The sequence below is a fragment of the Tachyglossus aculeatus genome, chromosome 8, assembly GCF_015852505.1.
Source record: "Tachyglossus aculeatus isolate mTacAcu1 chromosome 8, mTacAcu1.pri, whole genome shotgun sequence".
Lineage (NCBI taxonomy): Eukaryota > Metazoa > Chordata > Mammalia > Monotremata > Tachyglossidae > Tachyglossus > Tachyglossus aculeatus.
Genome location: NC_052073.1, coordinates 10,299,450 through 10,324,161, shown reverse-complemented (window position 1 = coordinate 10,324,161; position 24,712 = coordinate 10,299,450). Strand labels below are relative to the sequence as shown.

At 45.7% G+C, this 24,712-nt stretch overlaps 1 protein-coding gene across 1 annotated transcript in view; it reads left to right on the top strand.

Moving 5' to 3' along the window:
• Positions 1 to 20,301, top strand: part of RIPOR3 (RIPOR family member 3) — a 98,027-nt gene extending 77,726 nt beyond the window's left edge. The window contains exons 17-22 of the mRNA XM_038750748.1: positions 3,685 to 3,846; positions 8,364 to 8,522; positions 10,116 to 10,318; positions 15,251 to 15,334; positions 17,032 to 17,122; positions 18,952 to 20,301. Coding sequence (XP_038606676.1) covers positions 3,685 to 3,846; positions 8,364 to 8,522; positions 10,116 to 10,318; positions 15,251 to 15,334; positions 17,032 to 17,122; positions 18,952 to 19,052 — 800 coding nt within the window. The 3' untranslated portion in view covers positions 19,053 to 20,301. The remainder of the gene's footprint in view (positions 1 to 3,684; positions 3,847 to 8,363; positions 8,523 to 10,115; positions 10,319 to 15,250; positions 15,335 to 17,031; positions 17,123 to 18,951) is intronic.
• Positions 20,302 to 24,712: the final 4,411 nt, after the last annotated feature.

Below are 24,712 nucleotides of genomic sequence, written 5' to 3'. Positions count from 1 at the left end.
CAGATGAGGTAACTGAGGCCCAGAGAAGTGGGAAGCAGCGTGGCTCAGTGGAAAGAGCCTGGGCTTTGGAGTCAGAGGTTGTGGGTTCAAATTACGGCTCCGCCACTTGTCAGCTGTGTGACTTTGGGCAAGTCACTTCACTTCTCTGGGCCTCAGTTCCCTCGTCTGTAAAATGGGGATGAAGAGTGTGAGCCCCTCGTGAGACAACCTGATTACCTTGCCCCAGAGCTTAGAACAGTGCTTTGCCCATTGTAAGCGCTTAACAAATACCAACATTATTATTATTATTATTATTATTATTATTGTTATTATTATTATCCAAAGTCACACAGCTGACCAATGGGCAGAGCCGGGATTAGAACCCATGAGCTCTGACTCCAAAGCCTGTGCTCTTTCCACTGAGCCATGCTGCTTCTCCAATGAGGTAACATCTGAGGCACAGAGAAGTGAAATGACTTGCCCAGGGTCACACAACAGACAAGTTGCAGAGCCGGAATTAGAACTCAGGTCCTTCTGACCCCCAGGCCCAGGCTCTTCCCACTAGGCAACACTCCTCCTAAAGGGAACCATCAGAAGGATGAGAAGCAGCGTGGCTTAGTGGAAAGAGCACAGGCTTGGGAGTCAGAGATCGTGGGTTCGAATACCGGCTCCACCACTTGTCAGCTGTGTGACCCTGGGCAAGTCACTTAACTTCCCTGTGCCTCAGTTACCTCATCTGTAAAATGGGGATTAAGGCCGTGAGCCCCACATTGGGACAACCTGATGACCCTCTATCTAACCCACCACTTAGAACAGTGCTTGGCACATAGTAAGTGCTTAACAGATACCATCATCATCATCATTGTTATTATTATGTAGCTCAGGGGAGAGTTAGTTCCCTTACAGGGAATGAGGAAAAGGAATTTAAGAAGCTGAAGATGTAGCTCACAAGATTTTGGAGAGATAGAAATAGCTACGTACTAGACAGGACGTCAGAGCCCAAGGAGTGATCTGAGAATCATTAACTTCCAGATGTGCCTGGAGGACATGTTGGAGACGATAGTTTGGATATAGCAACCTATTTCTTTCCAAACAATCAATCAATCAATCAATCAATCGTATTTATTGAGCACTTACTGTGTGCAGAGCACTGTACTAAGCACTTGGGAAGTACAGGTTGGCAACAGCAGTGGCCCCATGTTTCTTTCCAGCAATCTCATTTTATTTCCCCATCTAGACTATAAGGTCACTGCGAACAGGGAACGCGTCTACCAGCTCTGTTGTACTGCACTCTCCCAAGCACTTAGTACAGTGCTCTGCACACAGTAAGTGCTCAGTAAATATGATGGATTGATTTTCCTAAAACAACAGCTTTAAAGGAGCCATCGTTGTCCGATGGAGGGCTATTGGGAATAGTTGTGCCCCTAGGGAAAGGACCACAGAACTGGACACCCGGGTTTTACGTGTCTATCCACTCTGCTATACTGTACCCTCCCAAGTGCTTAGTACAGTGCTCTGTACAAGTTAAGTGCTAAATAAATACAACTGACGATTGATTTTCATTCTGGCTCTGCCACTTTCCTGCCGTGCAACCTTGGAAAAGTCCCTTAATGTTTCTGGGTCTCAGTTGGTGCAACTGTGAAGTGGAGGTTCCCAGACTGAGCCCCTTCCTTCCTCTCCCCCTCGTCCCCCACTCCATCCCCCCCATCTTACCTCCTTCCCTTCCCCACCTGTATATATGTTTGTACATATTTATTACTCTATTTATTTTACTTGTACCTATCTATTCTATTTATTTTATTCTGTTAGTATGTTTGGTTTTGTTCTCTGTCTCCCCCTTTTAGACTGTGAGCCCACTGTTGGGTAGGGACTGTCTCTATATGTTGCCAACTTGTACTTCCCAAGCGCTTAGTACAGTGTTCTGCACACAGTAAGCACTCAATAAATACGATTGATTGATTGATTGATTCTCTCTCAGTCCATGAGCCCTGTGTGGGATAGGGACTGTGCCTGATTTGATTATCCTGTATTTATCCCCCACGCTTGGCACAGTGCTCGTTGCAGAGCAGGTGATTAACAAATACTGCTATTAATTATTATGAGCTGAAGAGAAAGAAAAAAACAAGAAGAGGCTACAGAGGGCTCGGCTTAGGTATTGCAGGATAGAGCAGGGGGTGAGCCACGCAGGGGAGAGAATTGATTCTACTAGCTCTGGTTTAGAAAAATGCAGTTGAACCGGGAGCTAGGATAGAGGGGGAAGCAGCGTGGCCTTAGTAGAAAGGGCCTGTGAGTCAAGGGACTTGGGTTCCAATTCTGCTCCACCACCTGCCTGCCGTGTGAACTTAACTTCTCTGGGCCTCAGTTTCCTCGTCTGTGAAATGGGCTTTTAAGACCTGTCCTCGCTACTTGAACTGCAAGCCACAAGCGGGACAGGGACTGTGTCTGATCTGATGGTCTTGGACATACCCCAGTGCTGAGCACATAATGATGCTTAACAAATACCTTGATTATTATATTACAGGGAATTTTAGCCACAGAGTATAGACTCCAGGTGGATTCTAAATAAATGCAGGGGGACCCAAGGTCCTGCATTTTAGCATTCTCAATGAACAATCAATCAATCAATTGTATTTATTGAGCGCTTACTGTGTGCAGACCACTGTACTAAGCACTTGGGAAGTACATGTTGGCAGCACATAAGAGACGGTCCCTACTCAACAGTGGGCTCACAGTCTAGAAGTTGACTGAAAGTGAGAAGTGTGCCCTAGTGACTACAGCCTGGATCTGGGGGCCAGGACCTGGGTTCTAATTCTGCCTCCACCACTTGCCTGCCTTGTGACCTTGGGCAAGCCACTTCACTTCTCTCTACCCCAGTTGCCTCATCTGTAAAATGGGGATTAAAAATGCAAGCCCATGGTGGATAGAGACTGTGTCCAACCTGATTAGGCTTCAATATAGAGAAGCAGCGTGGCTTAGTGGAAAGAGCGTGGGCTTGGGAGTCAGAGGATGTGGGTTCTAATCCCGCCTCTGCCACTTTTCTGCTGTGTGACCTTGGGCAAGTCACTGAACTTATCTGTGCCTCAGTTACCTCATCTGTAAAATGGGGACTAAAAGTGTGAGCCTCACGTGGGACGACCTGATTACCCTGTATCTACCCTATCAATCAATCGTATTTATTGAGCGCTTACTATGTGCAGAGCACTGTACCAAGTGCTTTGGAAGTATAAGTTGGCAACATACCCTAGCGCTTAGAACAGTGCTTGGCGTGTAGTAAGCGCTTAACAAATACCATCATTATTATTATTTATCTACCCCAGCGCTTAGTGCAGTGCCTGACATAGAGCATAGAGACTGTGAGCCCACTGTTGGGTAGGGACTGTCTCTATATGTTGCCAATTTGTACTTCCCAAGTGCTTAGTACAGTGCTCTGCACATAGTAAGCGCTCAATAAATACGATTGATGATGATGATGATGATGATGCGCTTAACAAATATCGTATTTGAAAAAAATGTAACTCTTCAGCGTGGTCACTGCATTAAATACTTTTATTGATTTCCTTTCCCCAGCGCCAAGCTCCCTCAGCCTTTTTTGTGTGGCTCTAAATACAGAGCCCGTTCACTCCCTTTTTCGATTCTTCCCGATGAACCCTCTCTGTGAAGCGGCTTTGGAGCCATCAGTGAACATTTCCAAATGTGGCTTTTCAGTTCTCCCCCAGGCAATCAAGAGGAAACGGTGCCTGAAGCTGTGGAGAGGGAGCACGGAGCCGGGAAGGGTCTTGGTCTGCTCAGCCGCGCGACTTCAAAATCAACTAAAGAAAACGTTACTGCACAAAATCAAAGCCAAATACCCGGGACAACTGGAGACAGGTACCAGAGGCCGGGGGAGGGGATGAAGTAGCATTCAGCTTGCAACCTCCCCAGCACTTAGAACAGTGCTTTGCACATAGTAAGCGCTTAATAAATGCTATCATTATTATTATTTATGGTGTAGGGGATAGATAACGGGCCTGAGAGATAGAAGGTCATGGGTTCTAATTCCAGCTCTACCATTTGTCTGCTGTGTGACCTTGGGCAAAACATTTCACTTCTCTGGGCCTCAGTTGTCTTATCGGGGGATTGAGACTGTGAGCCCCGTTTGGGACAGGGATCGGGTCCAACCTGATTTGCTTGTATCCACCCCAGCGCTTAGTACAATGCCTAGCACAGAGGGAGCGCTTAACAAATACCACAGTTCGGTATTAAGGTACCGAACCCATCTTGGAATAATTCCAAAAACCAGCTCCGATTTAACCTTCGTTTTGTTCTCATTCAAGTGCTTAGTACACTGCTCCGCACACAGTAAGCGCTCAATAAATACGATTGAATGAATGAATGGGTGGAGAGCGCTTTCTGAGACCAGGAAACTCAGTCTGTGGGGAGACTGAAGTGCCCATTTTACGATTGAAGGAATGAATGGGTGGAGAGTGCTTTCTGAGACCAGGAAACTCAGTCTTTGGGGAGACTGAAGTGCCCATTTTTCAATCAGTGACATTTAGAGAGCACTTACTCTATGCAGGACACTGGACAAAGTGTTTGGGAGAGGACAATAAGCTAGAGTTGGCAGGATGTTTGGAAGACGACAATAAGCTAGAGTCGGCAGGATTCGATCCCAGGTCTCAAGGAGCTTAGAGTCTAGTCTTTTTCTTTGCATTCTTTAGAAGGACTTAGAACCTGTCCTGAGCTACACCGTGTTTTACTTGGAACTTCCCCTCCCCACAGCACCTGTATATATGTTTGTCCAGATTTATTACTCTCTTTTTCACTTGTACATATTTACTATTTTATTTATTTTGTTAATGATGTGCATCTAGCTTTATTTCTATCTATTCTGATGATTTGACACCTGTCCATGTGTTTTGTTTTGTTGTCTGTCTCCCCCTTCTAGACTGTGAGCCCGTTGTTGGGTAGGGACTGTCTCTAGATATTGCCGACCTGTACTTCCCAAGCGCTTCGTACAGTGCTCTGCACACAGTAAGCGCTCAATAAATACGATTGAATGAATGAACTTGTTCTGAGCTACAGTGTGCTCCCCAGTTAGTACGTAATCTGTGTTAAGTGCTCAAGAAAAGCACACTCCCTGCACCTGTTGCCGGACTCATTCTGTAAACACAAACATCAGAGCTTCCTCTTCACTTACCTTACTCTCCAACGTGGAGGTCGGCTTCAGAGCTCTGAATCAATCAATCAATCGTATTTATTGAGCGCTTACTGTGTGCAGAGCACTGTACTAAGCGCTTGGGAAGTACTGAAGGGACAGGCTTGATTCGTTCATTCATTGTTGTATTTATTGAGTGCTTACTGTGTGCGGAGCACGGCACTAAGTGCTCGAGTGAGCCCACTGTTGGGTAGGGACTGTCTCTATATGTTGCCAACTTGTACTTCCCAAGTGCTTAGTACAGTGCTCTGCACACAGTAAGCGCTCAATAAATACAATTGATTGATTGATTGAGTACAGTACAACAATAAACAGACACATTCCCTGCCCACAGTGAGCTAACAGTCAGTAGTATTTACTGAGCACCTACTGGGAACTGAGCCCTGTGCTATGCGGGGAAGAGTTCAACAAAGTTAGAACCTACGATCCCTGCCTTCTGGGGGCTTACAATCGAGCAAGGGAGGTGGAAACAAAATAAGTCTAGAGAGGAGGAAAAAGAATGGAAAGATGGAAATAAGGCTGAATCGTGCTTAAATAGCAGTGGGTTTGACTGTAGTTGGGTAGTGCTCTGCTATGTGTTGAGGGCATGAGGATGGAGGGAGGAGAAGATTAATAATAATGATAATAATAATGGCATTTGTTAAGCACTTACTATGTGCAAAGCACTGTTCTAAGGGGAAAGGCTTCCAGGAGGAGGTGTGATCTCAGTTGCCTCATCTGTAAAATGGGGATTAATAATAATGACAGTATTTGTTAAGTGCTTTCTATGTGCCAGGCACTGTTCTAAGCCTGGGGTAGATACAAGGTAATCAGATTGACCCATGTAGAGCTCACAGGCTTCATCCCCATTTTACAGATGAGGGAACTGAGGCACAGGGAAGTTAAGTGGCTTGCCCAAGGTCACACAGCTGACAAGTGGCAGAGGCGGGATTAGAACCCACGTCCTTTGACTCCCAAGCCCGGGCTCTTTCCACTAAGCCATGATTAAGACTATGAGCCCCATGTGGGACAACTTGATTACCTTGTATCTACCCCAGCACTCAGAACAGTGCTTGGCACAGAGTAAGTGCTTAACAAATACTACCATAATTGATAATAATTCCGAAGGGCTTTGAAGATGGAGAGAGCTGTGGTCTGCCAAATGTGGAGGGGGAGAGAGTTCCAGGCAAAATGGCCTCGTGGAAAGAGCATGGAACTGAGTGCCAGGCGATGAGGTTCCAATCCTGATCTGCCCCTTGCCTGTTGTATAGCCCTGGGCAAGCCACTTAACTTTCCTGTGCCTTAGTCTCCCCTTCCATAAAATAGGGATTCAAGCCCTGTTCTCTCTCGTACTTGGACTGTGAGTCCCACACAACTTTGGCACTTTTCTTAGCTGTCCGGTTTCAGGAGAAACAGTGTGGCTTAGTGGACTTAGTGTGGCCGTGAGCCCACTGTTGGGTAGGGACCGTCTCTATATGTTGCCAACTTGTACTTCCCAAGCGCTTAGTACAGTGCTCTGCATACAGTAAGCGCTCAATAAATACGATTGATAGTGGACAGAATACGGGCTTGGGAATCAGAAGGACCTGGGTTCTAATCCCAGCTGTGCCGCATGTCTGAGCCCCCTTTTCCTCTACTCCCCCTCCCTGCCCCACAGCACTTGTGTATATATGTACATATTTAGTATTCTATTTATTTTACTAATGATATGTATATATCTATGATTCTATTTATTTATATTGATGGTAATACTAATAATGATGGCATTTATTAAGCACTTACTATGTGCAAAGCACTGTTCTAAGCGCTGGGGAGGTGACAAGATGATCAGGTTGTCCCACGGGGGGCTCACGGTCTTAATCCCCATTTTCCAGATGAGGGAACTGAGGCCCAGAGAAGTGAAGTGACTTGCCCAAAGTCACACAGCTGACAATTGGCGGAGCAGGGATTTGAACCCATGACCTCTGACTCCAAAGCCCATGCTCTTTCCACTGATGGTATTGATGTCTTTCCACTTATTTGGTTTTCTTGTCTGTCTCCCCGCTTGTAGACTATGAGCCCATTGTTGGGTAGGGATTGTCTCTATTTGTTGCTGAATTGTACTTTCCAATTGCTTAGGACAGTGTTCTGTTCACTGTAAGCGCTCAATAAATACGACTGAATGAATGAATGCTGTGTGACCTTGGGCGAGTCACTTCATTTCTTTGGGCCAAGCTAGCTCTCTTCCTCCCTTCAAGGTCCTACTGAGAGCTCACCTCCTCCAGGAGGCCTTCCCAGACTGAGCCCCTTCCTTCCTCTCCCCCTCATCCCCCACTCCATCCCCCCCATCTTACCTCCTTCCCTTCCCCACAGCACCTGGATATATGTATATATGTTTGTACATATTTATTAATCTATTTATTTATTTTACTTGTACATATCTATTCTATTTTATTTTGTTAGTATGTTTGGTTTTATTCTCTGTCTCCCCCTTTTAGACTGTGAGCCCACTGTTGGGTAGGGACTGTCTCTCTATGTTGCCAACTTGTACTTCCCAATTGCTTAGGACAGTGTTCTGTTCACTGTAAGCGCTCAATAAATACGACTGAATGAATGAATGCTGTGTGACCTTGGGCGAGTCACTTCATTTCTTTGGGCCAAGCTAGCTCTCTTCCCCCCTTCAAGGTCCTACTGAGAGCTCACCTCCTCCAGGAGGCCTTCCCAGACTGAGCCCCTTCCTTCCTCTCCCCCTCATCCCCCACTCCATCCCCCCCATCTTACCTCCTTCCCTTCCCCACAGCACCTGGATATATGTATATATGTTTGTACATATTTATTAATCTATTTATTTATTTTACTTGTACATATCTATTCTATTTTATTTTGTTAGTATGTTTGGTTTTATTCTCTGTCTCCCCCTTTTAGACCGTGAGCCCACTGTTGGGTAGGGACTGTCTCTCTATGTTGCCAACTTGTACTTCCCAAGCGCTTAGTACAGTGCTCTGCACACAGTACGCGCTCAATAAATACGATTGATTGATTGATTGAGCTCATCTTGTAAAATGGGGATTGGAAGTGTGAGCCCCTTGTGGGACCAGGGACTGTGTCCAACTTGATTAACTGTGCTTGGCACATAGTAAGCACTTACCAAGTATCATTATTATTATTATTATTATTATTGTTAGCAACTTTCACGAGCCTCACTGTCTCTTTCCGGTGGCCCCCGGCCTAGTCTGTGTCAGGATGCTGGAGCAGATGGTCACACGCGGGGGGCTGCTCGCCTCCTCCGGCCTCTCCGAAGGCCTGGTCACGTGGTTCCAGTTCCACGGCTACTTGCAAAAGCAGAATGTCAACAATCTGGAGAAACACTTCGCGAGACTCACAAAAGAAGGTACGTGGCACCGTCTGTGTGGTCTCGGCGGCTAGAGAAACGGATTAACTCCCATGGAGACCAACTGTTTTTTAACCTCTTTGATTTCGACGGTCTCCGCTCGCTTATTGAAAGCGTCTTCCTGTTACATGTCAACGCCGCTTTCCCTTCTCCCTTTGGCCGGGCCTGCTTCGGGCGGCCACGTTAAGTGTGGTTTCAAACCCAAGCCTGGGGGTCACGGTTAGCTTCAGGTGTGGGTGAGGAATGCAAAAACTGGGAACGGGATCGGTTGCGGAGCCTGGTCTCATCCCACCGTTCTGCAGAAGCTCCCAGGATGAAATTTTGGCGGGTTTTTTTTTAATGGCATTTATTAAGCGCTTACTATGTGCAAAGCACTGTTCTAAGTGCTGGGGAGGTTACAAGGTGATCAGGTTGTCCCACGGGGGCTCACAGTCTTAATTCCCATTTTACAGATTGAGGGAACTGAGGCACAGAGAAGTGAAGTGACTTGCTCAAGGTCACACAGCAGACATGTGGTGGAGCTGGGATTCGAACCCATGACCCATGACTCCAAAGCCCGGGCTCTTTCCACTGAGCCACGCTGCTTCTCTTGAGTGCTTTTAATTTAATCGTGGCGTTTTCTAAGCGTGCGCTATGTGCAAAGCACTGTATTAAGCGCCGGGGAAGTTACAGGATTATCAGACTGGATACGGTTGCTTTCCTTCATGAGACTCCCAGTCTAACATGATCTGTTTTTGGATAGGCCTGGGCCTTTTCATTCAATCGTATTTATTGAGTGCTTACTGTGTGCAGAGCACTGTACTAAGCGCTTGGGAAGTACAAATTGGCAACATATAGAGACGGTCCCTACGCAACTTCTTGCTGTCAGTCCCCTGCAGCGCCAAGCAAACATCTTAACCGCTGAAAGTTGCTCGGTTTCGGAGCTTCGGAAGATCATCTCCCAAACACCCAGTAGATCCTTCGGCCCACCCAATCTCCGGGGAGAAAACTGACTATGTCTGGATTGCTCCCTTCATTCATCCCACAGCACTTTGGTCCATATCTGTAATTTATTTACAGAGAAGCAGCGTGGCTCGGTGGAAAGAGCCCGGGCTTTGGAGTCAGGGGTCATGGGTTCGAATGCCAGCTCTGCCAATTGTCAGCTGTGTGACTTTGGGCAAGTCGTTTAACTTCTCTGTGCCTCAGTTACCTCATCTGTAAAATGGGGATTAAGACTGTGAGCCCCCCTTGGGACGACCCGATCACCTTGTAACCTCCCCAGTGCTTAGAACAGTGGTTTGCACATAGTAAGCACTTAATAAACGCCATCATAATTATTATCCGTCGGCCCACCCAATCTCCGGGGAGAAAACTGACTATGCCTGGATTGCTCCCTTTATTCATCCCCCGGCCCAGCCCTACAGCACTTTGGTCCGTATCTGTAATTTATTTATATGGTCGGTCTCCCCATCTAGACTGTAAGCTCGCCGTGGGCTGGGAATGCGTGTTACATTGTACTCTCCCCAGCATTTAGTACGGTGCTCTGCACGCAGCAAGCGCTCAATTAAGTACGATTGGCCGGCTGATTTGTGGGTCCCTCTTGCCCCATCATAGTGACGCTCGTCGAAGAGGTGCAGTGTCCTGGGCGGCTGAAAAGGATCAAGAGACTGAAGGGGAAGCGGCTGAGCCAACTGCAGCCCCTGCCCCACACGCTAAGGACCCTTGCCCTGCTACAGTTGGAGGAGAACCAGCGAGTGGGCAAAGCGGCCACTTCCTGCCTCGCCGGCGCTGCCAAGAACAAGAGATTCCGGGAAAAGGTACGGAATTGGCGGGAGGGACGTCGAGGTCCACTGGGCAACGGTCACGAGGGGGTCTGTCCTTATCAGTAGGAGTAATAATGGAATTTAAGTGGCTACTGTGTGCTCCCTCTTCACACCTGACAGTGAGTCTCTCCATCATTCATTCAATCGTATTTACTGAGTGCTTACCGTGTGCAGAGCACTGTGCTAACCGCTTGGGAAGTACAAGTTGGCGACATATAGAGACGGTCCCTACCCAACGACGGGCTCACAGTCTAGAAGGGGGAGAGTGTAATAATAATAATAATAATGGCATTTATTAAGTGCTTACCATGTGCAAAGCTCTGTTCTAAGTACAAAGTGTAATGAATAGGGCATGGGCCTGAGGGTCATGGCTTCTAATCCCGGCTCCACCGCTTGTCTGCTGTGGGACCTTGGGGAAGTCACTTCACTTCTCCCTGCCTCAGTTGCCGCATCTGTAAAATGGGAATTGAGACTGTGTCCAACAAGCGCTTAGTACAGTGCTCTGCACACAGTAAGCACTCAATAAATACGATTGATTGATTGATTACCTTGTATCCACTCAGTGCTTAGTATGGTGCCTGACACACAATAAAGGCTTAACAGATACCACAATTATTATTATTCCAAGACTTATTGAAGGCACAACTCCTCCTCCAAGAAGCCTTCCCTAAGTTCTCCTCTCCCACTCCCTTCTGCATCATCCTGACTTTCTCCCTTTAATAATTATAATGATAATAATAATGCTGGCATTTATTAAGCGCTTACTAGGTGCAAAGCACTGTTCTAAGCGCTGGGGAGGTTACAAGGTGATCAGGTTGTCCCACGGGGGCTCATAGTCATAAGCCCCACTTTACAGATGAGGTAACTGAGGCCCAGAGAAGTGAAGTGACTTGTCCAAAGTCACACAGCTGACAATTGGCAGAGCTGGGATTTGAACCCACGACCTCTGACTCCAAAGCCGGGCTCTTTCCACTGAGCCACACTGCTTCTCTTGTAGCCTCTCTTTACTCATCCTCCCTTCCAGCCCCACTGTACTTCTGTATATATCAGTAATTTTATTTATTTACATTAATGTGGGTTTCCTCCTCTAGACTGTGAGCTCGTTGTGGACAGAGAATGTGTCTGTTATATCGTTACTTTGTACTCCCCCAAGCACTGAGTACAGTGCTGTGCACCCAGTAAATGCTCAATAAATATGATTGATTGACTGACAGCTCGGTCCCAGGCTAGATACAAGGTTATCAGATTGGACGTAGTCACCGTCCCATACGCGGCTCACAATCTGTCTCAGCCCCATTTTATAGGTGAAGAAACTGAGGCCCAGAGAGAGTAAGGAGCTTGCCCGAGGTCCCACGGCAGGCCAGTGGCAGGGCTGGAATTAGGCCCCGGGTCTCCCGATTCCCAGTTCCACGATCTTTCCACTACTGCCTCTTGCCCACTGACTTCCCTGCACAGGGATGGTGGAAGAGAGGGAGTGATGGGGAATAAAAACTACAGTAATAAGTGGTGTGTATTAAGGTCTTCCTTTGGGCCAAGCGCTGGGGTAGAAACAAGAGTAGTCCAATGGGCAGGAGGCCGGCTATGCCCATGGGTTTGGGGGCGTCCCATAAGCTGCCCATTTGAAGGCTGAGGGTGCCCCCCAAAGCTGTACTGGACACCGCTTTTCTGTCAGGATGGGGACTGCTGGGCCTTGTGACCCAACGATGCCCACACCCTCACCCCTCCAGACTGTAAGCTCATCAAGGGCAGGGACTGTGTCGGTTTATTGTTGTACTGTATCATCATGGTATTTGTTAAGCGCTTACTATGTGCCAAGCACTGTTCTAAGCGCTGAACTCTTCCAAGCGCTCATTAAACGAAGCAGCGTGGCTCAGTGGAAAGAGCACAGGCTTTGGAGTCAGAGGTCATGGGTTCAAATCCCGGCTCCGCCAATTGTCAGCTGTGTGACTTTGGGCAAGTCACTTAACTTCTCTGTGCCTCGGTTGCCTCATCTGTAAAATGGGAATTAAGACTGTGAGCTCCACATGGGACAACCTGATCACCTTGTAAACTCCCCAGCGCTTAAAACAGTGCTTTGCACATAGTAAGCGCTTAATAAGTGCCATTATTATTATTATTATTATTAAATATGATTGCCTCATTGAGTATGAGGGCTTTGTGGGTTCCACCCAAAATGAGGGGGCATGAGCACCACCGCAGCCCAGCCAACTCGGCATCAAAAAAACCAACCACCTCGAGAGAGGCAAGCCCTCGTTATGACCCCTGAAAGTGCAAATAGACGGTACCCTCCTTTGTTTGCTCAGTGGCCAAGGCCTGTGACAGGACAAGGCCTGTGACAGGACTTTGAACGGAGTCCAGATCCCAGCACAAAGTGCTGCCCCTTGGAATTTATTTAATCAGAGGCTGGGGGGTGCAAACGTTCAATTCCATGTCCTTAATCGCTTCGCGTTAGCAAGACGCAGGGCCCATCTGGGCCCCCAATGAGCTGGTGACCCCATTGGACTCGTTAATCCCAGTATTTGAGTGCTTGCTGAGTGCAGAGCACCATCCTAACCCCTTGGGAGAGTGCAACGACAATGTAACAGACACACTACCCACCCTTATCGAGCTGCTTATTCTGATCACAGCCTTGTTTCGCTCTCGTTACAAATGAGAAAGAGAGCGATTCCTCCTCTCAATCAATCAATCAATCATATTTATTGAGCGCTTACTGTGTGCAGAGCACTGTACTAAGTGCTTGGGAAGTACAAGTTGGCAACATATAGAGACAGTCCCTACCCAACAGTGGGCTCACAGTCTAAAAGGGGGAGACGGAGAACAAAACCAAACATACTAATAGAATAGATATGTACAAGTAAAATAGAGTAATAAATACGTACAAACATATACAGGTGCTGTGGGGAAGGGAAGGAGGTAAGATGGGGGGATGGAGAGGGGGACGAGGGGGAGAGGAAGGAAGGGGCTCAGTCTGGGAAGGCCTCCTGGAGGAGGTGAGCTCTCAGTAGGGCCTTACTCTCCCGGTCGGCACGCGGGAGGCAACTGGTGACAGGGCTCTAGACTGTAAGCTCGCTGTGGGCAGGGAATGTGTCTGCCAACTCTGTTATAGTGGACTCTCCCAAGCGCTTAGTACAGTGCTCTGCACACCGTAGGCGCTCAAAAAATACGATTGATTGATTGAGGACTAGAAAGGGGAGGCGTAGAGGGTTGGCTCCATCTTGTGGCCACCATCATCTTTGGTCACCAGCCTGCCAGGGTAGAGAGCCCAGCTCAGGATCCGCACAAGGAGCCTGGGTTCCCCCCTTGTAAGCTCCTTGAGGGCAGGGATCGTGATCAGCCCCCACATGCTTGGTCTAAAGGAGGTGCTCAATGAGGGTCTTCCCTGGGAACCCCTCCTTTCCTTCTCGTTACAGGGGGGTGGGCGGGCGGATCTGCGCCGACCCTTCCGGCCGCCCTCACCCCTACGGGCAACTTCCTCAAGAGTCCCCGTACGATCAGTTGACGCTTTTCATCAAGCGACCACGACTGAATGAACGAAATAATAACAATAATAATAATAATGACATTTATTAAGTGCTTACTATGTTAATAATAATAATAATTATTATTATAATGATGGCATTTATTAAGCGCTTACTATGTTAATAATGATGGCATTTATTAAGCACTTACTATGTTAATAACAATAACAATAATAATGATGGCATTTATTAAGCGCTATGTTAACAATAATAATCAATCATATTTATTAAGTGCTTACTGTGTGCTCAGTACTGTACTAAGCGCGTGGGAAGTACAAGTTGGCAACATATAGAGACAGTCCCTACCCAACAGTGGGCTCATAATGATGGCATTTATTAGCGGTTACTGTTAATAATAATAATAATGATGGCATCTATTTATTTATTTTACTTGTACATATCTATTCAATTTATTTTATTTTGTTAATATGTTTGGTTCTCTGTCTCCCCCTTCTAGACTGTGAGCCCACTGTTGACCAGGGGCTGTCTCTATATGCTGCCAACTTGTACTTCACAAGTGCTTAGTACAGTGCTCTGCACACAGTAAGCGCTCAATATGACTGATTGATTGATTGATTAAGGCTGGAGTCTGTTCCTCCATTGCCCTTTTAGCGCATCTCAGAACCTACCAATGAGACCGGCTGTAGCTTTTCCAGTTTGAAGTCTTAAATACGGGAACCGTATTAAAACGCTCTCTTTCCGATAATCTGGTTTTCGGTGGCACAAGGATTTTTAGTCAGTTTTCACCTTTTCGTTTGTTTACAATGGTAGGTGAACACTTACTGTGGGTCAAACACTGTTCTAAGTGATGTAAAAGTGTGATCAATGTTATAATGTACTCTCCCAAGTGCTTAGTACAGTGCTTTGCACACAGTAAGCGCTCAATTTATTTTACAAGTAAAATACTGTAAAATGGGGATGATGACTGTGAGCCCCATGTGGGACAACCTCATCGCCTTGTATCCCCCCAGTGCTTAATACACATTTATTCTATTTTATTTTGTTAATATGTTTTGTTTTGTTCTCTGTCTCCCCCTTCTAGACTGTGAGCCCACTGTTGGGTAGGGACCGTCTCTATATGTTGTCAGCTTGTACTTCCCAAGCGCTTAGTACAGTGCAGTAAGCGCTCAATAAATGATTGAATGAATGAATAAATAGGATTGAATGAATGAATGAGCTTGTTTAGATTTGGAGTCATCACCACAGGACAGCCAAGGAAAATCTCAGAAAATCCAAACTGACATCCATCACTGCCAGGCTTCGTGCGGCCTCATGACTTTTTCAAAGAAACTCTTTACAGTTTTTCAGAAGGAACCGCCTGAGCACAAGGAATGCTTGAAACTGGGTATTTTATAACCAAGCCATTTAAAAAATCATTTCCAGTGTTGATAGCCAACTTGTTTTCTAGGCTGTCCTTTTTTACACCGATGCCTTGACAGACAGAGATGGAAAACTTCAGCAAGCCGCATGTATTGCCCTTAAACATCTCAGAGTAAGTACGATTAGATTTTTCTGATTGGGGATTTGATGTAGGACACTCCATGGGTCTATGTTTTAACCTGAGTGACAGAGCCAGAGGTCATGGGTTCCAATCCTGGCTTCGCCACTTGTCAGCTGTGTGACTTTGGGCAAGTCACTTCACTGCTCTGGGCCTAAGTTATCTGTAAAATGGGGATTAAGAATGTGAGCCCCACCTGGGGCAACCTGATCACCTTGTATCCCCCCCAGCACTTAGAAAAGTGCTTTGCACATAGTAAGCACTTAACAAATAATAGTAATAATAATGATGGCACAACTGTTGGGTAGAGACTGTATATATTGCCAACTTGTACTTCCCAAGCGCTTAGTACAGTGCTCTGCACACAGTAAGCGCTCAATAAATACGATTGATTTTATTAAGCGCTTACTATGTGCAAAGCACTGTTCTAAGTGCTGGGGCAGTTACAAGGTGACCAAGTTGTCCCGGGGGGGGCGGGGGTGTGCTCACAGTCTTAATCCCCATTTTACAGATAACTGAGGCACAGAGAAGTTAAGTGACTTGTGCCCAAACTCACACAGCTGACAACTGGCAGAGCCAGGATTTGAACCCGTGACCTCTGACTCCAAAGCCCGGGCTCTTTCCACTGAGCCACACTGCTTCTCCATGATGATGCCATCATCATCATGATTATTATTATTAAATTGCTCTCTTGGGGGACGGCAAGCTTAACGATAGTTATTAAGTGCTTCCTTTATGCCAAGCATTGTACTAAGGCATACTCCCCACCTTCTCCAACTCAGTTTGTGAGGGAAAGAGAAAAGCATTTTATCCCCAGTTTACAGACGAAGAAACTGAGGCACGAGGGGGAGGGAAGGCAGTTTCTAAATGACTTGACCAAAGTCGTGCAGCAGGAAAGCAGGTAAAGGAACTCTATGTGGATCTAGGAGCATTTAGACTCAAGCTTTTGTCCTGGTGATCTAACTTTTCAGTAAGTGGGCTGCCGGGTTGAATAAATTGTTAGTATGCTCAATTCTCCTGTAATGCAGGACTGCCCTTCCAGGCCCCCTAGCATTATGAAACATTTACGCTATAAAAGGCATGTATGGGCATACCATTTCTCTTGATGGCATCCCACAGAATTGTTGGAAGAACAAGAGAAGCAGCATGGCCTAGTGGATTGAGCACAGGCCTGGGTTCTAATCCCAGCTCCGCCACTTGCTGCTTGTGTGACCTTGGGCAAGTCACTTCACTGTGCCTCAGTTCCCTCAGCTTTAAATGGGGATTCAATCCTACTCCCTCCTACCGTGAGCCCCATGTGGGACGTGGACTACCTCCAATCTGATTAGCTTCTATCTACCCCAGCACTTCACATAGTGCCTGGGACATAGTAAGTGCTTAATACCATAAAAAAGTTTCATTCCTATACCGTTTTGTTGTACTCAAACAGTGCTCCATTTTCCTATGTATTTTTTTTTTTAACCAAGAATCCGCTCTTGTGGCAGACTACAACGCTGTTTAAGTTGATGATGAAACTATGAGGTTGAGGTCAAATTCAGCTTGTAGATGGCCACTGGGCGCTCCTGCTGAAGCAAAGCTAAGAAGCAGAGGGAGCAAGAAGGCACTTCTTGGAAGTAGGGGAGCACTACAGGGTTAATTATCGGGGTGTTTGCTGTTTCCCCTCAACTGTTCCCTTTTTCCTCCTAAAACAGGGAATAGAAAGCATTGATCAGATTGCTAGTCTGTGTCAGTCCGACTTGGAGGACGTGAGGACTGCAGCCCGAGAGACTACACTGTCATTTGGTAAACGTTGGCTTTTAAAACACATTTACTTGTTGGAGTCTTCGATTTCACGAGGGGACGCCTGGCGGCCTCCAGGCTCACCTTAGTTTTTGTTTCTGAAAAATTGGCTTTAATCCATTGAAACGACTCATAGAATACAGCCTAAAGGTAGTGGTGTGTGAGGAGGGAAAAAAAAGGATCTAGCAACTTACCAAGCTATCGCTAACCATGATTGTTTGGTTCCTCTCAGTGCTCTGCTTTGAGATTCTGAACCTCATTAACAGAACAGAACTTTCCCCCGAGTCAGTAAATCATATTTAGAGCACTTAATGTGTGCAGGGAGCTGTACTGAGTGTTTGGGAGAGTGCAATATAACATACAAATTCCCTTCCCACAGTGAGCTTACAGTCTAGAGGGGGAGACAGATGTTAATATAAATAAGTAGAATTACAGATCTGTACCTAAGTTGATGTGGGGCTGGGAGGGAGGATGAATAAAGACAGCAAGTCAGGATGACGTAGAAGGGAGTGGGAGAAGAGGAAAGGAGGGCAAATCTGATTGGTAAATAGACACTTTACCTCTCTACTCGTCTTTATTTCATCCAAGCTAGCTTTCCAGGCTTTCTTTGCTTTTTTTCCCTCCATCTTCACTCCTGTTGTTTCCTTTCCCACGGTAAATTAGACCACAGGTCTCCCCATTGTACAAACCTCTCCTACTCTAACAAGCTCACCCTAACTTTCCACAAGCTCTACCTAATTTCCAAGCACCCTGAAACACAGCCCCCCTTCAGTCAATTTTCACCATAAGAATGTATTTACACCTTCCTTAGCATATACATAGAGTGCTAATGAAGATGTGTGTGTGTAGTTATATACACACCCTCACATGTGTTAAGCCATGTACATATATATCTGTATATATCTATACATCTATAGATAGCTATATATACACATCTATAGAAATAGATATATATCTGTATATATGTATATAGATATGCATATCTAGATATACATCTACATATCTAGATATACATATGTATATAGATACATACAGATATATATGTATGTCTGTGTGCATGTACTTATTTTAACCCCTTACACTATATTTTTGTGTGTCTTCCCCATCACAGTTTAAGTTCCTTGTGGGCAACAACTGTGTCACTTTATTATTTTATACTCCCCAGGTGCCTAATACAGCATACCTCACCAAGTGGGTGGCTCAATTATTACTATTCCTTCCACCCCACCTTCTTGGAGCTTTCAAAAAACATATATAACTGGCCCTTCCCATTCCCCAAGCAGAGAGGATAATCAAGCTTTTAAACTACACTTACCTTTGTAACAGAGCCGGGTAAGGGGAGCTCGTTTGCCGTAAATAACATCCCTAACTAAACCGGAATTTGGATTCAAACTCAGGGTTTCCTCATTTGCGGCAGAATAGCGGGCTGATGGTCCTGTGGAGGTAGTGATCACAGGCTACTTCCTCTGTTTTGTGAGCCTGCGTGGCTGACAGTCAGGAGCTGCCAAGGGAGTCTGGACGTGCGGTAATTTGTGTCCACCCAGGGCCCCCTAACTGGCTCGGTTTCCTGCAGCTGTCCCTCCCATTGCTCAGTCAGGTAGAGCGTGGATCCAGGGGTGGCCCGGAGGCGGCCTAGACCAGATCTGGCCTTCTCTCAGGCAGAACCATGATTTGAGGGCAACAGAGCCCTTAGCAACCAGGTTCTCCCCGACCTATTCAGGGCATTCTACAACTCCACGCTCAAATGCCATGGCATGCTCAGTGCGAAAACCCAGGGCTCCTGGGAGCATCAACCCTGCATTGCGTTGACCCTTTCTGTGATGTATCTACAGGTGAAAAAGGACGTTCAGCCTTCGAGAAGATGGACCGAATTTGCTGTGAAATGAGAGAGACTCTATGCCAGGAAGCAGATATTGAAATCACGATATTTTAGCCAACCAGCTATTACATGCTTGGTTCTACATCAGTTCCCGCTGGGTTCTGCCTGCACGCATGTAAGAATGAGAGAGAGGGATGCCTGCTGGTCACTGTCTAGCCTAAGGCTAGGGACTCCTTTCTGCAGGTTGGTGCCACTCAAAAATGTATGGTTTGGTAAACTGCTCACGTGCCTCGGCAAAGCAGCCTCCGATCAGAGCCACTGAATTAGAAGCACGTCTTGGGGGAAAGAGCTCAGGTTAGTGAGTCAAGAGATCTGGGTTTGAGCCCCTGCTCTGCCACTTGCTTCTGCTGTATGACCTTGGCCCAGTCACTTAACCTCTCTGTAGCCTCAGGTTCCTCATCTGTACAACAGGGATACCCGCTCTCCCTTACCTTAAAATTGAGAGCCTCGTCTGGGACAGGGATTAGGGCCACTCTGAGTATCTTGCCTATATCCCAGTACTTAGTATGATAAAAACAAAAACTTTCCAAGCAAAGCGAAGGATAGTTCATTCAGTGTTATGTCTCTACCGTACAGATCTTTCAAAGAATCCCTAGAAGGAAAAAAAGTTTGGTAAGTGAGCAAGATAGTGATCAGACGCAAGCTGTGAAGGCCAAATAGAGGGAGGGAGAGTTGAGTTCAAGGAGAAACAGAATAAGGCTTTTCTCCTTCATTTTAGTAATTCAGGGAGAAAGACTGGTGTTAAGGTGATCTTTGTTCCTATGAGCAAAGAAGAATTGAGGTATGTAGAATTAAAATCCTCTGTGTAGCACAATTCTGAGTAGAGGATACAGCGAACAATCTGGAAAATCCTTCCTGAGCACTACAGCTCTGTAAAATCAATGGCATTTGAGCGTTTACTATGTGCAGAGCACAGATCTAAGCTATTACCTGCCTCTCCCTGAGTAGATTGTACACTCAGAGGGTAGGCATCATGTTTATACTAACTCTATTATACTCTTCCAAGTGCTTAGTATAGCGCTCTGCACTCAGTAGCAGCTCAAATGCTAGTGCGGGATTGGGTGGGGAGAACCTCGCAAAAGCGATTGAAGCCAACTTAACCTTGGTTGAGCTAATTAAATGTCTTCCTGTTTGAAGTTTACATTAGGAAATTTCAAAGTTGCTGGAAAATTATGGATGAAAAATCAGTTTACTTTAGAAGCCCCAATAAATTTTTATATCTAGTTTTTCTATATCTACTGTATATCGATGACATTTGGAAAAGTCCATAATTTACACATTACATGCCTCATTTAAATCTTAACTGTACATATTTTGTGCTCTAGTTTTTCCATGTGATATTTATTTTATTGAATTTTACACATTTGGTTTTCTAAAATTAAAAAAAATTGAAAATCACCCATGGTTCCTCTAAAGTCAATTTTGTTTTGAAAATTTTACAAGGGTGGAAATCAGAGCGCTATTTCTCTCTGACTCTCGAACCCCATAGACAACAGCCACGCACCAGCCAAACTATCTGGCAGCTTTGAAAAATGGGAGGAGCAGGGGAGAAATGTCAATTCCCTTAGGAGTTGGCGATATCCAGTGACGGGCCTTTCCTTAGTCCCTTTGAAGGACTATGGCAAATTCTTCCAGGAGTTTCCAGAAAACCTGCAAGAGGGTGAACCTGGGGGCTGGGAGATTGGTGCTGCTACTCGATGCAGAAGGCTCAAGGGAGCTGCACAGTCCCCTGCGGGAAGACTGATTCTCCAAACAACCCCATCATTAGCTCACATAAGGGGGCTCTCCAAAGAAGCAGCTGCTACAGTCTCTCGGGTGGCATATACAGAATAACAAGGCTTTTACCGTATCAATTTCAGAATCCCGCCCCTTAAGAAACATTGTGAGTAGTGAAATTTCCTGACAGGATCCGACACTTACAGCCACAATGCCCAGCTCTCCGTTTCACACAAGATGGATCTCCTGGGCAAACATTCGCAATTCACCCCTTACTTCGGTTCCCAAACCCCGAGGTGTAGCCCTCCATCTGCACTACTGCGGTGGTCCGTTTCGATTTAAAGGAATAAACGGGTGTTCTTAGCCTAGATGTGTCTGACTAAAGGAGTCACTGATTCCCTCAGCATCACTAAAAGGGCCAGGCAAGTACCAAGGGTGACCCTGGGAGGCCTAGGAAAGCATCAAGGAGAAGGTGGGGGAAACTTTTTTCTACTTACAGAAGACATCATTAAGTGTCAGGAGGGGTTGCTGCTCTGAACTGCCATGTTTCTTTACCCATGGTAACAGTCAAGAGAATCTGTTTTCATCTCATGGCAATCAAGGTCAGTGGAACAAAAATGTGAAAGAGCCTGGAGGAATGTTCTGTTAAAAAAAATTTATTATGAGAACTCATCGGTTTGGGAGTTTGGAGAACTGTACAATCTTAAACCTGGGAGGTCAATGAACAGCTCGTGTGCGCACACACGTGAACGCACACCCACACACGCAAAAAGATACCTGAAAAGGTATTATACCAAAACATTGAGTTTTTTATTTTTATTTATTTTTTTTAAAAAAAGGTTTATTCTATGGCCATTTGTAAAAAAAAAAAAAAAAAAAAAAAAAAAAAGAAAGACCTGATGCATATATATTTGCTTAAGGCATATAGCATAGCAGCTCACTAACTTTCTAACGTACGTTTAACAAGATGGAAAATTCATCCATTTTCCAAGGATAGGAAGTTAACCAATACACCCACTTTGAAACTCTACTGTATATACACACCCAATCTACTACATACATATACAGGACTTCAAAAAACAAAAACAGAAAATGCTTACAATTTGGCATCATAAGCCTTATCCACACCTCCCGGTGGCTTCGGAGGGGCCATTCCACTCCTTGCTCCCACTACGGTAAAAATCCTTTTCGGCTTCCAAAAGGTGAAAGGCAGAGAGTGAATTTGCTGGCAAAATGCAGGACTTAACCCAGAGCTGCTTTTGATTAGTTCTTTTATAAACTGAGCCTTGGCAGGAAAAATTGCAAGTACATTCAGATGACCGTGGGCTCCTCTCTGAAACAGTAAGTCCCCCCGCCCCGGCCCTCCCGCCTCCCCTGTCTTGAAGGTACACTTCCCAACAGGAAGGATCCTGCACCCTGATCGAAAGGCAGCCTGAGATTTCAAAAAACGGGCTGGTTTCCAAACAGGATTCTATGGCAAAAGAGAGCGAGCTTGAAAATTGCTTTGCCCCTTCCCCCACCTGATATTCGGAAGCACGGCTCGCTCGGGACAGTGTCTGGAGTTGGGACTGTGGGGGCCCCTCCTTGAACTCGGGGGCTGAGCTCCCAGCACCCAGGGGGAGAGGTGTGAATACAGCTTACCACACTCTTGGAATGTTTGCACTACAGTTGTCACTCAGCTGAAGTGTAGTAGGATAAACAACTGGTTTATACAGAGAAGAAATCCAATAGAAAGTCATGCCAAATACGGGGCAAGGATGTGTTTTCTGATAAACACCTCTATCAGTCTATTGCTGATTGAAGACGCTTTCAGCAACAGCCTTTTGAACCACAGCTACTTAAATGATCGGATCATGCAAATATCATTTGACTTTTACATGTGGGCACGGTATTAAAGCGGAACTACAGAGTTCTTTCACCTTTCAAGCACAGGGAATTTAATCAGGACGAGACAACCTTACATGCATTTTTAATACAGATGGGGGAAGTGATGCTTTAGAACAGTCTACCAGATTTGGTGGGTGGGGGGGGGAGAGAGACAGGGAGTGGCAGAAGGGTGAGAAAAGGAGAAAAAACTGGGGAAAAATAACAACATACTGTATCTTAAATATACAAATGCTCATTATATATTACGATACCATTGTTCTATAAACATATTCCAATATCTTTTTTCTTGCTACCCACAATATTACTAAATAATGACTGCTTACAATCTTCCTCCTTTCAAGCACTGGTCTGAGCCAACCATCTCACAGATAAGTCTTCAGTTTCCAGCACTACCTGAGGATTTATTATTGTACTTTTGATAAGCCCTTGATGCAAGGCTGACACGTACAGAGAAAAAAAAAAGAACGAACACATTATTGGTTTACGAAAAGGAACACCTTTGGAAAAAAATAAATATGGAGTGAAAGATTAATTACACAACAAACTCCATAAAAGTCAACTGAGAATGGTGTTTAAGTGCTCCACATCGAGGATGCGTGAAATAGCACCGATGAGCGGCTCCACTGCCTACTGAGTTCAGTGAACCGGCCCCAGCCAATGCGACCCCCGAGAACGGCATTTGGCCGCTTATCTTTGCACAACCAGCGTAATACTATCCCTTGTTCCTTAAAGGAAGGGCTTGGATTAAGATCTGGGGGAAGGAATGGTGAACAGCCTGGGTGGGGAGGCCTCGGGGGCAGAGTAAACTTGGATTTTGCCGCTCCACTGGCCTGTTCTCGGCTCTCGCCAAGGCAACCCGACTCTTGCGGGTGGACGGGGATCGAAGCCGAGGGCTAACGGTGGGGACGAACGGTGGAGGCCGAAGTGGGCCAAGTCTGGTGGTGTTTGTGGTGGTGGAGGAGGAGGAGAGGAGGAACTGGAATGAGACTAAACTACTTTCAGAGGAACTAGGCCCCGGACCCAGATCTGCAGAGACTTGGGGCATGAATCCATTCTGATGGCCCAAATGGATTTTAGAACCCCAGGCCAAAATAAAGCCATCATAGAAATCTTGGTTTTCTAAAGAAAAGCCAAAAAACAAACAACCCCCTAAAACCCCAACAAAAAGCCCAAAACAAAACCAGAACTCTAAACAAAAGATGCCTGCACTGTATAAGCCAATCGATTCAGTCTGAACTGAACAAGAAGTTGGTGGCCTCTCGAAAACCTTCTCAGGGGTGGCCATGGCACAAAATGTACGCATTTCAAAAACTGCTCCCTCAAGGTTCCCCCACAACTACCGCCCCCGGGTTTGCTCCTTGGGAGAGCTGCTCCCATGCTCCTCAATTTCAACAGCAGCATATTTTTGCTTACCAAGTATTTCTAGTGAAACTGCATTTTACATTCCAAATGAAGTTGAAACTGGTTCGTCTAAAAATCAACTACAACAGCTTTAAAATGCTGGTGGACAAGTTTGGGCTGAGGGGTGTAATGGTAAACAAAAAAATCACAGGGGACAGTACAATGGTTGCAAGAATATGTGCAAGTCAAGTGCAACAAAAAGATCGCTGGATAAACAACCCCCGCCCCCCCCATAAAAATAAAATTAAAAATAAGTGTTTAGGGAACCCTGAGCAAATGAAGTAGCCTGTGTATTTTCTTTTTTAAATAAAGGCCAGGTACAAAAGAGATGCTAATGACCTCGTGATGCTGAGATTCAGTGTATGAATATCACAGGCACTGCTCAAGACTCAGCCTATACGCTAGATGAGGTGAACTGGAGGCTGACCTTGCTCCCACCCCTCCTCTCCAAAAGGCTTTACGTACTTAAATGTTGGGACTTTCCTGGGAAACCGAGTAAAAACGTGTATCTGGTAACAACGCGCTTGGAGAGTATAAGCAAGTTTCACTTGTGCCTAGTTCTTTTTACCGGAAAAAGAACACAAAGGACAGGTTTTTAAAAAGGTTAAAAACAACAATGTGTTGTAATTCTATTATTCTTTTCGATATAAACAAAAACCGTCCCCCTCCCCCTGCATGAAAACAAACCCAAAAAAAAAAAAAAAAGAAAA